General features: G+C 38.9%; 1 protein-coding gene across 5 annotated transcripts in view; it reads right to left on the reverse strand.

Annotated features, from left to right (window-relative positions):
- Positions 1–244: 244 nt before the first annotated feature.
- The window catches only part of LOC111151279 (keratin-associated protein 4-12-like), a 42,016-nt gene continuing 25,582 nt past the window's right edge, over positions 245–16,678 (reverse strand). Inside the window, exons 1-2 of one of the 5 annotated variants that reach the window (XM_022509161.1) lie at positions 7,722–7,966; positions 245–677 (exon numbers count right to left, since the gene is read on the reverse strand). In XM_022509161.1, coding sequence (XP_022364869.1) covers positions 245–677; positions 7,722–7,966 — 678 coding nt within the window. Of the gene's footprint in view, positions 678–7,588; positions 7,967–16,678 lie in introns of those variants that run through there. The other 4 variants (XM_022509162.1, XM_022509163.1, XM_022509160.1 and 1 more) reach the window with 4 other exon arrangements.

Raw genomic sequence — 16,678 nt, forward strand, 5'->3', positions numbered from 1 at the left:
GGGAAGTTAGGAGAATGATTTCACCAATTGTCAAAGGGTAAAATTTGTTACTGTATAAGCAACTGTGTAAGCAAGCTCCATGCCACATCCATCTTCTTCAACAGTGTGATTGGTTCCTCCATGGAATCAAGGCCCAATTCAGTTGAGCAGCATCATTTCCACTCCATGTGTTTAAAAAGCACAAAAGGAGGGTCTACAAATGTGGGACAGAGATAAACAAAGTTGGTGGTCATAGGGAAGGGTCTCAGCAGCAAGAGGAGGCACAGCACATGGGGCGGGGGCAGGTGGAGATGACACAGGTGGGGCGATAGCAAGTGGTGTGGCAGGAGACCTGGCCACAGACTGGGCGCAGGCAGCAGGAGGGGCAGCAGCAGGAGGGGCGGCAGCAGCTGGAGCCACAGCAGCTGGACACACAGCAGGAGGGGCGGCAGCAGCTAGAAATGCAGCAGGTGGGGCGGCAGCAGCTAGTGCCACAACAGCTGGAGCCACCGCAGCTGGATCCACAGCAGGAGGGGCGGCAGCAGCTGGAAATGCAGCAGCTAGGCCTGCAGCAGCTGGAGCCACAGCAGCTGGAACCACAGCAGGAGGGCTGGCAGCAGCTGGACACACAGCAGGTGGGGCGGCAGCAGGTGGTCCTGCAGCAGGTGGTCTGGCAGCAGCTGGGGCAGCAACAGGTCTCCTTGCCACAGCCCTGGTCAGAGCAGACGGAGCCACAACAGGAGTTGACCATGATGTCAGAAGGTGGAGGTTCTGGTATTAGGAAGAGAGTGAGCTTAGTGAATTTGAAAATCCCTGTGCTGCTTGTCCTCTTTTATACTCTGCTGAAGCTGCTGTGTTTTTATCCTGGACCATTTCCTAGTTTTCTTTTCCTGAAGAAGTATTAGTCATTAAATTAAATCACTGTGTTTTTCTGGTTAAATATTTTCAGATGAGGAAAAATAATATATCCTTTTCTGGGTATGTTAAGGTTTCCAATCTGGTTATTCTCAAAATTGTCTTTTCTATTTTCTTTTTTTAAATTATTTTTATTTTTTTTTTTATTTTCAACATAACAGTATTCCTTGTTTTTGCACCACACCCAGTGCTCCATGCAATCCGTGCCCTCTCTAATACCCACCACCTGGTTCCCCCAACCTCCCACCTCCCTCCGCTCCAAACCCCTCAGATTGTTTTTCAGAGTCCATAGTCTCTCATGGTTCACCTCCCCTTCCAATTTCCCCCAACTCCCTTCTCTCTAACTCCCCTTGTCCTCCATGTTATTTGTTATGTTCCACAAGTAAGTGAAACCATACGATAATTGACTCTCTCTGCCCGACTTATTTCACTCAGCATAATCTCTTCCAGTCCTGTCCATGTTGCTACAAAAGTTGGGTATTCATCCTGATGGAGGCATAATACTCCATAGTGTATATGGACGACATCTTCCTTATCCATTCATCTGTTGAAGGGCATCTTGGTTCTTTCCACAGTTTGGCGACCGTGGCCATTGCTGCTATAAACGTTGGGGTACAGATGGCCCTTCTTTTCACTACATCTGTATCTTTGGGATAAATACCCAGTAGTGCAATTGCAGGGTCATAGGGAAGCTCTATTTTTACTTTCTTGAGGAATCTCCACACTGTTCTCCAAAGAGGGGGCACCAACTTGCATTCTCACCAACCATGTAAGAGGGTTCCCCTTTCTCCACATCCTCTCCAACACATGTTGTTTCCTGTCTTGCTAATTTTGGCCATTCTAACTGGTATAAGGTGATATCTCAATGTGGTTTTAATTTGAATCTCCCTGATGGCTAGTGATGATGAACATTTTTTCATGTGTCTGATAGCCATTTGTATGTCTTCATTGGAGAAGTGTCTGTTCATATCTTCTGCCCATTTTTTGATATGATTATCTGTTTTGTGTGTGTTGAGTTTTAGGAGTTCTTTATAGATACTGGATATCAATCTTTTGTCTGTACTGTCATTTGCAAATATCTTCTCCCATTCTGTGGGTTGCCTCTTTGTTTTCTTGACTGTTTCCTTTGCTGTGCAGAAGCTTTTGATTTTGATGAAGTCCCAAAAGTTATTTTCGCTTTTGTTTCCTTTGCCTTTGGAGACATATCTTGAAAGAAGTTGCTGTGGCTGATATTGAAGAGGTTACTGCCTATGTTCTCCTCTAGGATTCTGATGGATTCCTGTCTCACATTGAGGTCTTTTATCCATTTTGAGTTTATCTTTGTGTACGGTGTAAGAGAATGGTCGAGTTTCATTCTTCTACATATAGCTGTCCAGTTTTCCCAGCACAATGTATTGAAGAGACTGTCTTTTTTCCACTGTATATTTTTTCCTGTTTTGTCAAAGATTATTTGACCATAGAGTTGAGGGTCCATATCTGCTTTGAAACTGGAGCTCAATCACAAGGAAAAGTTCAGAAGGAACTCAGACACCTGGAAGCTAAAGACCACCTTGCTTAAGAATGCTTGGATCAACCAGGAGATCAAAGAAGAACTGAAACAATTCATGGAAACCAATGAGAATGAAGACACTTCGGTCCAAAACCTATGGAATACAGCAAAGGCGGTCCTAAGGGGGAAATACATAGCCATCCAAGCCTCCCTCAAAAAAATTGAAAAATCCAGAACACACCAGCTGTCTCTACACCTTAAAGAACTGTAGAATCAACAACAAATCAACTCCACACATAAGAAGGGAAATAATCAAGATTAAAGCTGAGATCAATGAGGTAGAAACCAGAGATACAGTAGAACGTATCAATGAAACTAGAAGCTGGTTTTTTGAAAGAATCAATAAGATCGATAAAATGTCTATACTGCCTAGAGCAATCTATACTTTTAATGCCATTCTGATCAAAATTCCACTGGTATTTTTCAAAGAGCTGGAGCAAATAATCCAGAAATTTGTATGGAACCAGAAGAGACCCCGAATCACTAAGGAAATGTTGAAAAACAAAAATAAAACTGGGGGCATCATGTTACCTGATTTCAAGCTTTACTACAAAGCTGTAATCACCAAGACAGCATGGTACTGGCATAAAAACAGACACATAGACCAGTGGAACAGAGTAGAGAGCCCAGATATGGACCCTCAACTCTTTTCTATTGTCTTGTCAAAAGGGCCCATCGCATGGGTTCCATCATTGAGGTTTACTCCATGATGTTGTTTGGACAAATTATTCACATGATGCCAGGGTCTTTTGATGTCAAAAGAGAGGTAGAGAAGTGAGTTGGGGGAAATTGGAGGGGGAGACGAACCATGAGAGACTGTGGACTCTTAGAAACAAATGGAGGGTTTTGGAAGGAAGAGGGGGTGGGAGGTTGGGTGAACCTGGTGGTGGGTTTTATGGAGGACACGTATTGCATGGAGCACTGGGTGTGGTACATAAAGAATGAATTCTGGAATACTGAAAAGAAATTTAAATAAGTAAATAAATAAATATTTAAAAATTTGCTAGGAAAAAAAAAAAAGAGAGAGGTAGAATTATAGTAGGGGATAGAAAAAAGTTCATCTTTATGAGATACCTGTGGGCTATGAGGAAGACAGACCCTATCTGTGAGTCATAAATTCTCATCAGAGAATAGACTCTGGCTGTTTCAAAGTATGTGCAAGGTATTACTTCCTGTGTTCAATTTGAAACCATTACCAACAACTCGTTGTTTGTAAATATTAAAAAAATGTTTGGAGCTTCTTTGAAGGGACTCTCACTGGTCCACTATGGGACAGCTTCAATAGCAAAATGAATAGCGATAGTAATGGATTTTAACCCATTAAAAAACCCCCCACAAGTCCATATTGAGACTAATTAAAGAAATGAAAAGAAAGATGAGGAAGTTATCCATGGTAGTAGAATGTCAACTAATAAATGTAGAAGGAAAAACTGAGTTTAAAAGAAATCACCATTTACTCTTCATAATAAAACTTGATTCAGGTAAATATCATCAATGGAGGCTACAGCTAATAGGTGAAAGTTTGTTGGGGGACAAGATATTTGGACATTTTAAAAATATCTCCTCATTGGTCATTTATTAATTTCAAAGGGGGAAAATGCTAACTTTACTGTGGAGAAACTTGAGAAAAAAAGCTTAACCATGAGATCAATGTTAGCATCGTTAATAATAAGACAAATGGTCATGTGTCTCCCTAAGTCACACACTGAAAGGACACATCATGTATGTAGTATTCCTGTCAAAATGCATCACCCAAATGTTCTTGGAATCGTCAGAAACAAAAGCAAAAATCATACCACACAGAAATAACTGCTATGAAAGAAAAACTCAAAATTAAAGAAGCAGTAAGCCCAAGGAAAAGAAACCACACACAGGTTGCATGGGATGTCCACAGGAAAAATGTTACAAAGTATGCAAGAGGGAAAAATATTACAAAATATGCAAGAGGGTATTCCACCATGAGTAGCATAGTAGATTCAAGAAAAGAAAATGTAACCTCAAGAATTGAGATAATTGAAGATTATGAAGACTATAAATAAATTGTAGTTCAAAGAGGTTCTTAAATCTGTGGTTTGATGTTTCCATCACTTTTGTTAAATTGCCCATCATCTATCTCTTTGTTTATAGCTTCTTTCCTGTTCTCTTTTCCTGGGACTCAAGTTTATGTGTACATTTGATCTTCTTTCACTTTGTTCCATGTGTACCTCATGCTCTTGTCTGTATTTTTTTAACCTTTTTCTTTTTGTATTTTAGTGTGGATATTTTCTATTTCCAGTGTGCTCTTTCTTCTGTCCAATCTGCTAAACCCCTTTATTGAGTTCTGAATTTCAGGTTTTGAATTTTTTAATTCTAGGATTTTCACTAGACTTTTCATTTTTGTTTTTACATATTTTGGTTCTCTGATAAAATTTGCCATTTTTCATCTATTACTTTAAATATATTAATCATAGTTATTTTAAAGTTAGTTTTAATTATTTATATGGATAATTTCTGAGTATATTTCTACTATATTTTCCTTGGTTTTATTAATTTGATCCTTTTTTCCTCTGGCATATCTATTTTTAATTGAATACCAGACATTTTATATGAAAAAACTGGAGAGGCCTAAGGTGACTTTATCTTCCAATGTAAAGGATTTAATTTTCTTCGAAGACTATGGGACGCTCAATCCTGCCTGCATAGATCAATTCCCAGTGCTTAAAATCAATTATTCTCTTAATTTTATCCAGTTCTTATAGTTATCCTCATTGAGAGGTTCAGTCTGATACCAGCTACTTTGTCATAGCTGGATGTAGAATTCTGTCCTTTGATTTTTTTTTTTTTCAAGTTGCCACTCATTTTTGGACACTGTGCTCTATTACTTGCCTTCCCTCTGACTATTCCTTTCCAGTGCCTGTGTTTGCTCTTGCTCTTCCTTCAGCTTTCCCATAGCCCAAGTTATAGATGTCTGCTCTGTAGACATTTCCTATGACCCGGGAAATCACCTGCAGGCCCGAAGCAGTAAAACCCGTTTTCAGATTTGTGAGCACCTCTCTTACATACTGTAGTTGGCAAGCTCTATGATGACGGCTGGTATTCACGTCCTTGTGTGATCCCTTCCCCTTGAGTGTGAGCTAGACATGATGACTCATTTGGAAAATAATGGAATTCAGCAGTACTGAGAATATGTCCCTCTCAAGATTAGGTTATTATAAGCTTGTGGCTTCCATCTTGGGTTTTCTTGCTACTTTTCTCACTTTCTTAGATTACTTGCTCTGGGGGGAGCCAGATGGCATGGTGCCTGAACAGCCCACATGGTAAGTGAGGAACTGGTCTCCTGCCAGCAGCCATGTGAGCGAGCTTGGAAGTAGATTTTTCTGCCTTCATAGGAATACAGCCCTGGTCAACGGACTTGCCGGCAATCTCAAGCAGAGCCCGACTTGCCACTTTTGGATTGCTAACCCTCAGAAAGTATGTGAGATAATAAATGTTTGTTGTTTTAAGCTACCAGATTTTAGGATAACTTGTTACACAACAAGTGTAGATAACTAATATGCAAACCAAGTCCATGTGTGTGAAATTCTGGATTTTCCATTAAATCCAGGGTGGGGCTTTTTTGTTGTTGTTGTTGTTATTGTTTTCTTTCCAATTCTTCCACTTACACTCTTTTTCTTTAAGATTTTCTTTATTGTTAAAGAAAAAGTACCGATAGAGCCTCTCCCTCTCAAAAAAAAAAAAAAAAGACAAAAACCAACCCAAATTTTTATGCTTAAGCCAACTGATGGTGCAACTAATTTTCATGTACCATCTCAGATCTATTAGGAATTTTGTAACTTGAGTGGAGTTGAGAAATAATGTCCCTAGGCAAGTTAAATTAATTTATGGAGTTAAACACAATCATGACTCAGTCCCACTGTATTACTTATTAGCTCTGCAACTCTCAGAATATGCATTTAGTACAAAGCTTGCTAAATCTTTCTCCTGCTTTCACTAGCATGAGTTCATCAGAAATTTATTTTTAATTCTTTTTTTTTTTTTTTTTAGGTGGGATAGAGTCCATAAGGATTTGGGAGTATTCTGGGCTTACTAAGAACCAAACTAGTGCATTTTGGTTTCTTGTCAGTCCCACACTCCTCATAATATTTGTTGACAAAGTGCTCCTAAACATGGCTATAAGTACACATCCCAGAAAAGTCATTAAGATAGGGAAATATTAACATTTGAGTACTTTCCATTTTCTGCTATGCTCCCAACTACTCAGGGTGATTGATTTTCCTGAAAGATCATTATTTTGTTGTTAATTGTTGGAGATGAAGTTAGAGAAGCTGAGAGGGTAATAAATTGGATTACATAGGAGATGGATAGACCATAAGGAGGATCCCCTGGTTTTCCAAGAAAACCAGACAAGGGAAGAACAAAAGAGTTGGGGGAAAGAAAGGGAGACAGAGGGATGAGACATCTTTCAGGAGTGGAATTGTAGGGCAAAGTAGGCTTTCAGAAATATTGAAGAAAGGCTTGCTGTGCTATACAACTCTTCTCCTCCATGCCCCTGAATTTTTTACATAAAATTCTTTATGATTCTTCAGTGCATTTGGACGTTCTGTATATTGTTATTTCTGTATTGGTTGGTTGGTTGGTTTGTAATGTCACACTCCACGTTCAGATTTTCCTGAAGGTGAGAACAGGGACTGGAAATCCTGATACAGTGGCATGTTGGCTATAATTTCCCAGGAAATGAGGACACTGCCAAACAGCAGACACAAGAACATTGTATTTCTAGGCCAAGAAAGTGGAGCTTTATTCAAAAGTAGCAATAAGATACGGAAATCTTCCTATAAAAGGAAAACAGACTTTTGGATTTGAGGCTGTGACAGTAGTGCCCTTGCAGGCTCTGCTGGAATTTCTGTGTTTGGGGCAGGGTGACGTGGTGCCCAGAAATCAAAAGGTAAGAAATAGAATTTGGGCAATTCTAGTAATTTCTTTCTATGAATATCACCTAATTTCATATTCTGGGCCCACTTGAGGAAAAGGTGAGAGTTTGGCCTGAGGCTGGGATGTAGACACATAGTTGCTGGGAATGGCCACCTCCAAGGTATCCATATGGTGTATGGAGTCTGTTGCTATGATGAACCCAATGAAGGGAGAGGATGGGTTTAGGGAAGAGGCTCAGCAGCAGGAGGAGGCACAGCACATGGGGCGGGGGCAGGTGGAGATGACACAGGTGGGGCGATAGCAAGTGGTGTGGCAGGAGACCTGGCCACAGACTGGGCGCAGGCAGCAGGAGGGGCAGCAGCAGGAGGGGCGGCAGCAGCTGGAGCCACAGCAGGAGGGCTGGCAGCAGCTGGACACACAGCAGGTGGGGTGGCAGCAGGTGGTCCTGAAGCAGGTGGTCTGGCAGCAGGTGGGGCGGCAGCAGCTAGAGATGCAGCAGCTGGGCCTGCAGCAGCTGGAACCACAGCTGGAAGGGCAGCAGCATGTTTCCTGGCAGAGGCCGTGACCGCAGCCCTGGCCAGAGCAGACAGAGTCACAAGAGGAATTAACCATGGTGTCAGAGGGTGGAAGTTGTGGGTGTGTTTCCAAGAGAGTGAGTTTGGAGGTGTCCTTGCCACATGGCTCCTTTTATACCCTGCTGGGGGACTTCTGTGATTATGAAAAGACGATTTCCTTCGTTTTGTTTATATGACTACAAATGCATTTAGTAAATTAAATCATTATGTTTTTCTAGTAAAAACTCCCCATGAATAGAAAATAGTTATTTCCCTTTTCTCAAGTTCCCCAGGGTTTTCATGTGAATCACTTCTTATTTGTTCCTTTGTTTTCAGTGTCACAAGCCTTTAATCTCTGGGTATCATGTGACACAGGTAGGTCCCTGTCTTTTCTCTGTTTCTCATATTGCAATGATTTTGGAAGAGCTTCTGATGGAGAAGAATCTCTAGTGGAAAATTAATATTTCAGTAGATGGAATGCTGGTAGAAAAAAAGGAAGTTAGCTCCTTCTTTTTGAGGGTAAGAAGTGAGGAGACTTGTGATTCATTGTGTATATTCTGGTGGTCATTGGGTTAATGAAATTCCTACAACATTCCAAGCTGTGTTATTTCTCATCACCCTGATGTACTTTGAAACAGTTAGCAGCAACTCAGGATTTTTAAATAACAAAGAGTCATCTGGGATTGATCTGTGTTGATTTTCAGAAATGTCTTCTGGGCTGGGCTAGCGTAATTGGGCTGATAGTGTTTTATCTGTTTTTTGAAATGTCAAAATACGCCCTGGTTATACTTTATGACATTTTTATTAAAAAATTTTCAAATATTCTAACCTAAAATGTCTGTCAGTTTTTGTTGTATCATTTATGTTTTAAGATTTTCTTAGAAGCATGAAGGGGAATATAAATATTTTTGTTCTTGCATGTACTTACATAGTAATTATAGCCATAAAGAGTTTTATAATCAAGGCCACATCTGGTTCACTCCTAAGAGGTATTCTTCAGTGCCACAGATATTCAGGGGATAAAATATTCAAGGAAAAAGCAAGTTACATTCATGATAGTCCCTCTTGCTGCAAAGTCTCTTGTGAGCTCAGTGTTTTCCTAGTTATTTTTCCCATTGAGTTCAAATGCCACCTTCCTCCTGTGTCTTCCTTGGCACGACACAAAGTGAAGTCTTTTCTCCATTGCAGTTCGGTTGTTCTTTGTACATACGTAGGTTCCATCATATCATTTTCTACCAGAAATGCATTTATGTTTCTGGTTCCCTCTAGAATGTAAACTCCATTAGGGCAAGGACTATGCTTTGCTCATTTTTGTATCCCCAGAGCCTGAAATAGAATGATTTTGATAAAGGAGATCTCTGTTTAATGAGCATAGATGTTGTCTCAGCCATCAGAGAAGACGCATTGACCTTGTGTTGTTCAAGAGAAAGAACAACAGTTGAGAAGGGGCGTAACTCTGGCTTGTGATGGTGAGAGGGAAGTGTCTGGAAGGTATACTTTAAGAAGTAGTGAGAGATAAATTGAGATTGCTAGAATGAGGGAGAGAGTGTGTATAGTCTTATATTTCAGGAGAAATGGTGGGTCTATTAAAAGCCATTAGGCAGGAATGCAATATATACATGCCATATATAGTTTACTTTAAGTTTTTGATTTGCCATTAGAAATGCCAAAATACACTTGGCTTTCTGGGGAGAGATGCTAAGGTTGAAGTGGAGCAAGGTGAGCGGTGTGCTTATAGCCTCCAGTGATGATAATGAGCATAATGATCACTTCAAAGCAAAGGCTTGAACCAATTTGAAGATAGAGATATAAGGAAGGTTTTTCATAAAACTTATAAAACATACTCCATCCGTTTTTTATGTATTTTATAACTCTCCATGTATATAATGAATGCCTTTTCCTCCTAAAAGCCAGTAATTTGAAGTTTTAAGGGATAAATAAATTAGAAACCATTTATGTGCTAAAAAAAGAACTGAAGCCATTTAGAGATAAGGAAGAGATATTTGGTATAATTACACACTAATTATACCTGTTCTTTTAAGGAGCCTACACAAAATGAAAACACAATGGATTGTGGAATTCTTGTCCTTCTTTGCTTCCTTCTCCAGGCTCTGAGTATCACCTGCTGAGTACTTTGCTAGATGCTGCAGTAACACAACACCCAGCAACTTATGCAGTTGTTTCCATGGTTTACACAGATTAGCGCATTTGCCAGTACTAATTGCCCAGTGCAGTAAGCTTCACTATAATCTCCCCTTTACAGGTGAGGAAACTGAGGCACAGGGAGAATTAAAACCAATAAATAGGAAACAATGATTTGTTTCCAGGCAACCCAGCACTGGAGTCCACATTTTTAAGCTCTGTATACTCTGCCTCTGAAAAGTCAGATGGGAAAGAAATTGTCTTTACCTTCATGTTACCCTAGGTTAATAATGCACTGTACATTATTAACATACAAATAAGCATGAAACTTACATAGAGTCGTTTGAAACTCCACTGTCAGCAAATATCTATGGACATGTATTCTAGGGGATTTCAGATTCCATTTCATGGGCCTAAGGGCCTAAGAGCCCCCTGATGTTCACTATTCATATAATATTTTTCTGTTTCTTTTTGGAATTAGCTGTGACCATCATGCATTTTTCTAAATAATTCAAACTAAAATCTGTAGTCCCTTCCAGATGATATTATTTATATTGTAATAAAGGAGAACATGTAATACTTAAACAGTTCCCTTGGAATTTACCTCTATACCCCAAACATGCTTGCTGATTATATAATTCTTCTCTTAGATAGTAGGGAAAGTGCATACCCAGGAAAGCTGCCTCAAACGAGGCAACTGAATTATGATGTGATACCACAACGGTGCCTACCATTTTCCCCTGGGGGATGGAAAACTTTCCCCCAACCCCAAGTCTTCCCACTGTTTGAATCAGGCCTCTAATCATAACCACTGAGCTGGGCTGTGTGTTGTAGCTCTGTGTCCACCCCTCTATCCATATAAGCTTTGGCAAGACCAGCATTGCTAAGACATGAAAATAAATCTCCTTTAGAAGGAATGTAGGAAAAGTTCAAAGGTTGCTTAGCATTGTCTTGGATAGGGAAGAAGTAGAGGGTAAAAACCAAAAAAACTAGTCTCTGGTGAAATATTTTTATATTTTACATCTTTTATATTTTAAAATTTAAACATCTTGAATATCATTTTTTCACATGTATTCCTCTCACCTTTCTTCACAGTCACCTAGGTTCCCCCCCTTGAAGGCAACCAGAGCTTCCAGTTTTTTGTTACTCATTCTGAAGATATTTAACACATAAGGAATAAGAATATTTATTCATTTCTTTCATCTATACAAATGGTAGTACATCAGTCATGATCTTCCTGCTTTGTTTTTTCACATGAAGCATTCAGGTAGTATATAGATCGCTTTGCCATTCTCTCTTTCTTTTTAATTATTTTTATTTTTTTATAAACATATAATGTATTATTAGCCCCAGGGGTATAGGTCTGTGAATCGCCAGGTTTACACACTTCACAGCACTCACCATAGCACATATCCTCCCCAATGTCCATAACCCCACCACCCTCTCCCTAACCCCCTCCACCCTCCCCAGCATCCCTCAGTTTGTTTTGTGAGATTAAGAGTCTCTTATGATTTGTTTCCCTCCCGATCCCATCTTGTTTCATTTATTCTTTTCCTACCCCCTAAACCCCCCATGTTGCATCTCCACTTCCTCACATCAGGGAGATCATATGATAGTTGTCTTTCTCCAATTGACTTATTTCGCTAAGCATAATATCCTCTAGTTCCATCCACGTTGTCTCAAATGGCAGGATTTCATTTCTTTTGATGGCTGCATAGTGTTCCATTGTATATATATACCACCTCTTCTTTATCCATCTGTTGATGGACATCTAGGTTCTTTCCATAGATTGGCTATTGTGGACATTGCTGCTATAAACATTCGGGTGCACATGCCCCTTCAGATCACTACATTTGTATCTTTAGGGTAAATACCCAGTAGTGCAATTGCTGGGTCATAGGGAAGCTCTATTTTCAACTTTTTGAGGAACCTCCATGCTGTTTTCCAGAGTGGTTGCAACAGCTTGCATTCCCACCAACAATGTAGAAGGTTCCCCTTTCTCCACATCCTCGCCAGCATCTGTCATTTCCTGACTTGTTAATTTTAGCCATTCTGACTGGTGTGAGGTGGTATCTCATTGTGGGTTTGATTTGCGTTCCCTGATGGCGAGTGATGTTGAGCACTTTTTCATGTTTCAAGCCATCTGGATGTCTTCTTTGCAGAAATGTCTGTTCATGTCCTCTGCCCATTTCTTGATTGGATTATTTGTTCTTTGGGTGTTGAGTTTGCTAAGCTCTTTATAGCTTTTGGATACTAGCCCTTCATCTGATATGTCATTTGCAAATATCTTCTCCCATTCTGTCAGTTGTCTTTTGGTTTTGTTATGGTAGCATTGTATTCCATTTATGAAGGTATTATAATTTATTAAATCAGTTTTCCACTGCTGGATATTTCGTTTGCTTTTAGTCTTTTGAGTTTACATATGCTACTGCAGTGAATAAGCCTGTTCATACATAATTTCACATGTGTGAGTGTTTTCTGTAGAATAAATTCCTACAGAAATAGAGTAGCTGGATCAAAGAGTATACATTTGTTCATAATATTTGTTAGATAATGCCAGCTTCACCTTCCATAGAGATTATACCATTTTACACATCTACCAGCAATATGTGAATGTTTTGTCTTTCCCCATTTTTATTAATGCAATGATACACAGGATACACAAATACATAAATACATATATAGCAATATGTATCTATGTATATAGACACCTGTGTATTTATCTTTAATCTTGGTATGATAGGTGATATGATAGGTGAAAAAGTTTCTCTAGGTTTTTTTTTCTTTTTCAAATTTTAATTTAAATTCTAGTTAGTTAACATATAGTTTAATATTGGTTTCAGGAGTAGAATTTAATGATTCATCACTTACATATAAGTGGCCGGCCACATATAAGTGGCCATCCCAAGTGCCCTCCTAAATACCCATCACCAATTTAGCCCATCCCCCACCCACCTCCCCTCCCTATGTGATTTTTTAAAAATTTCTTGTTATTAACATATAATGTATTATTAGCCCCAGGGGTACAGGTCTGTGAATCACCAGGTTTATACACTTCACAGCGCTCTATGTGATTTCTTTTTTAAAAGATTTTATTTATTTATTTGACAGCGAGAGAGACAGTAAGAGAGGGAACACAAGCAGTGGGAGTAGGAGAGGGAGAAGCAGGCTCTCTGTGGAGCAGGGAGCCTGACGCAGGGCTCTATCCCATCCTCGGATCATGACCTGAGCTGAAGACAGATGCTTAACATGACTGAGCCACCCAGGTGCCCCTCTCTATGTGATTTTCATTTGTATTTCCCTTATTGTAAGTGGGATTGAGCAGCTCTTCAGATGTTTAAGGCTATTGGTATTTCCTTTTCTTTTTTAAAAAAATTGATTAATTAATTAATTTGACAGAGATCACAAGTAGGCAGAGAGGCAGGCAGAGATAGAGAGGGAGAAGCAGGCTCCCCGCTGAGCAGAGAGCCCGATGAGGGGCTTGATCCTAAGACCCTGAGATCATGACCCGAGCTGAAGACAGAGGCTTTAACCCACTGAGCCACCCAGGTGCTACGGTATCCCCTTTTCTATAAGAAAAAAATAGAAATCATGTAGAAAAATTATAGAAAAATTTCTGTATTGTCTATATTTATTATGTTTTTATTTCTACTGTGGTTAGCCTTTATACACTGATTTTATGTAATATGAATTTCACATATTTTTCCTAGTTTGTCTTTCTTCTTTGACTTTGCTTATGTCATTTTTGCCATGCAGCTGTTTACTTTTGATATAGTCAAATTTATTAATCTCTTCCTTTATGACTTCCGGGTTGGTGTCATACTTTGAAAGACCGTTCCAGTTATAATTTTGCACAAACATTGTTTTATAATTTCTTCTGTTCAAAGTTTCATGTTTTATATTTTCAAATATTTAATCCATCAGGATACCAAGATGTGAGGTTTAAATGTTTTTAAATCTGATGTGACCATAACCTAACACCACTTACTAAGCAATGCATTTTTTTCCCCTGCTGATTTAAGATACCACCTTTTCATATACTAAATCTCCTTATGTATTTGAGTCTATTTCTGGACTTGCTTTTTCAAATTCATTGATGATTTTTCACTCATGAATGCCACAATTATCAATGTATAATACTAACTTGCTATTAATGGTTATCAAGTCCAAGCCTACCTCACTAGATTATGGCAGTGTGCTAGTGAACACAAACATCTGTGTAGCCAAACCATATCTATACTTGATTCTCTGCCATACCTGGCAGAAACTGAAACTGGCATGGAAAAGAATGCAGTAGGCAAGTCTGGAATGGCATAGAAGTCTGGCTAAGCTTGTTTTGCCTCCTATAAAGTTCTGATATATTAGTTACAACTGAAGCAACTGGGGGAAAGAGCTGTTTAATCACCAGGAGTCTGTTGTTAATCTCCAGGAACTGTCTTCCCATACACAGGACTGTTAAAAGTGTGTGTGGGAATTACAAGGCTCCCTTCAGCTATCTCCTTCATCAGAATAGTCTGAACTGGAATTCAGTATGCTTAGAGTTTACTACCTATGAGGGCTTGAGCAATTCCAGTGGTACATATTTAATACAGACAAATAAAACTGGATGAAGGACAGACTTAGTCCATGCTCTATTCACTTTAAATCCATCACAGCTCTGTGTTCGGTAAAGTCGGTGGGACCACAACCACACTTTCCTATTCGTAACTGTTTCTACCTTGGTTTTCTCTGCTGCAGTATCTCTGGTATTACTTCTGGATTTTTTTTTAGAGCACTGCAACTCTCATGGAAATTACTGTACATTGAGTGCATCTCTGTAGTAATCCTAAGAAGTTTGGCATGCTGCCCTTTGACTACTTCACCCAAATCCTTGCATAGGTCTTCAGGCATAGGGTAACTGCTCCTTGCTATTATGAGCCCTGGGTATTAAGGTATTCCTTGTTGCTTTCCCTAAAAGTCCTGTCCACACTTTTGTAAATACTCCTTTTATTACACAGATTCAGACTGCTATCTTGTTACTGCTGTGACGTAGTTCTTGTTATAAAAACAGGAACTTTTAAGCCTCCTATACTTCAATGCTGAAAAGGCAGTATAAAACCTACACTCTTTGATTCAGGTCTAGCTAATTAAGCATAACATTAAAACAAGAGCCTGCATCCTATAATTAGTAGTTATCAAAGAGGAACATATGGGAGGATAAAAGATTTGTTAATTCTGGTGTGTGAATAGACAGGGTTGTATTCTGTAGACCATTTCAGAGTAAGTTGAAGCTGAAATGTTTACCAGACATTTCTATGATATGCAAAGTATGTGATATGTAACCTGTGTTGGGGTGAACCCCATTTTATATAAACTCCTATCTGGTTTGTCTCTTACTACTTCTCTTTTAATGTTAGAGATAATAACCCTTAATTGTGCTTGTTAAATTTTTGGGAAATATAACACACCTAATAGATAAAACTGATATATGTACAATTTGAGTTTAAAATGTTTTTACTGTACTTCAGAACCAAAATGTATACACCCTCATGTTTCTATAAACATGATATTGTTATATATATTGTGACACATTTTCTCACCTAAGGAGGATCATTCTTACCTGAGTCTGGATGCTAAGAAAACTGAGTCTCAAAGAAATATCCTGTAAATATTCTTTTAAGTAAAACCAGGCAAGGTAATAAAAGGGCCAAAGTGGGGGGGAAACCCCGTCAAGAAGATGAGAAATTTCAGGAACATGAGAATTTTCATGAGACTCAGAAAATATGGAGTTTTGCTGTGAATTATGTAAGACTGATGATTCACAGACCTGTACCCCTGAAACAAATAGTACATTATATGTTAATAAAAAATACGGAGTTTTGGTCTAGAAATTCTAAAATTTTGAGCATCTGTTAATGAAAAGTTTTGAAATTTTTATGGAAAAGTTGCCATGGACTTCATAGATTTTCAGAAATTTGGGTTTAGAAGGTATAATTAATATTCTAAAAGAGAGTTTTTATGCTTAGAGAGGAAAGGAGGAAGGAGGAGAAAGTATCTGAGCTAGGTAGAACACCCGATATTTGCACAACCAATAATGGAACTTACTGGAAGTCGAAATATAGTCAGGTGAAATTTAGGTGACTTTATGATGTCATCTAACATACTTTTTTAAAAGGGACATTTGGGACATATACTAAAACTTAATTTTGAGGTATAGAGGACTGTGAAACAATTATGTAAACTTTCTTTGCTGTTTTATCAAAGACAGTAACAGTACTATCCTATGATAGTGTTCTAGTCCACGGTAGTGTTTCAAGAAAAATAACCAAAAAGAATATTTGTTGAGAGCTTACATTATGTGTCCTACCCTGTGCTAACTGTATTACTGGATTATGTCTTTATACCTTTGAAGAATATAGTGTATTGTCCCCATTTCTCAGAGAAAGCAAACTGAGGCTTGGAGAGATTAAGCAATTTTGTCCATGTCATACAACGAATGCCTAGTGCAGTCTTGATTCCAGTGTAAGTAACTGTTCTTGAACATATTCTCCTGCATTTGAAGCAAGATAGCCTTTGGTATGAGGTGATAGGTAAAGACATACACACACACACACACACACACACACACACACACACACACACACACACA

Source organism: Enhydra lutris, unplaced genomic scaffold (genome assembly GCF_002288905.1).
Source record: "Enhydra lutris kenyoni isolate GAN:26980312 unplaced genomic scaffold, ASM228890v2 scaffoldscaffold26, whole genome shotgun sequence".
NCBI lineage: Eukaryota > Metazoa > Chordata > Mammalia > Carnivora > Mustelidae > Enhydra > Enhydra lutris.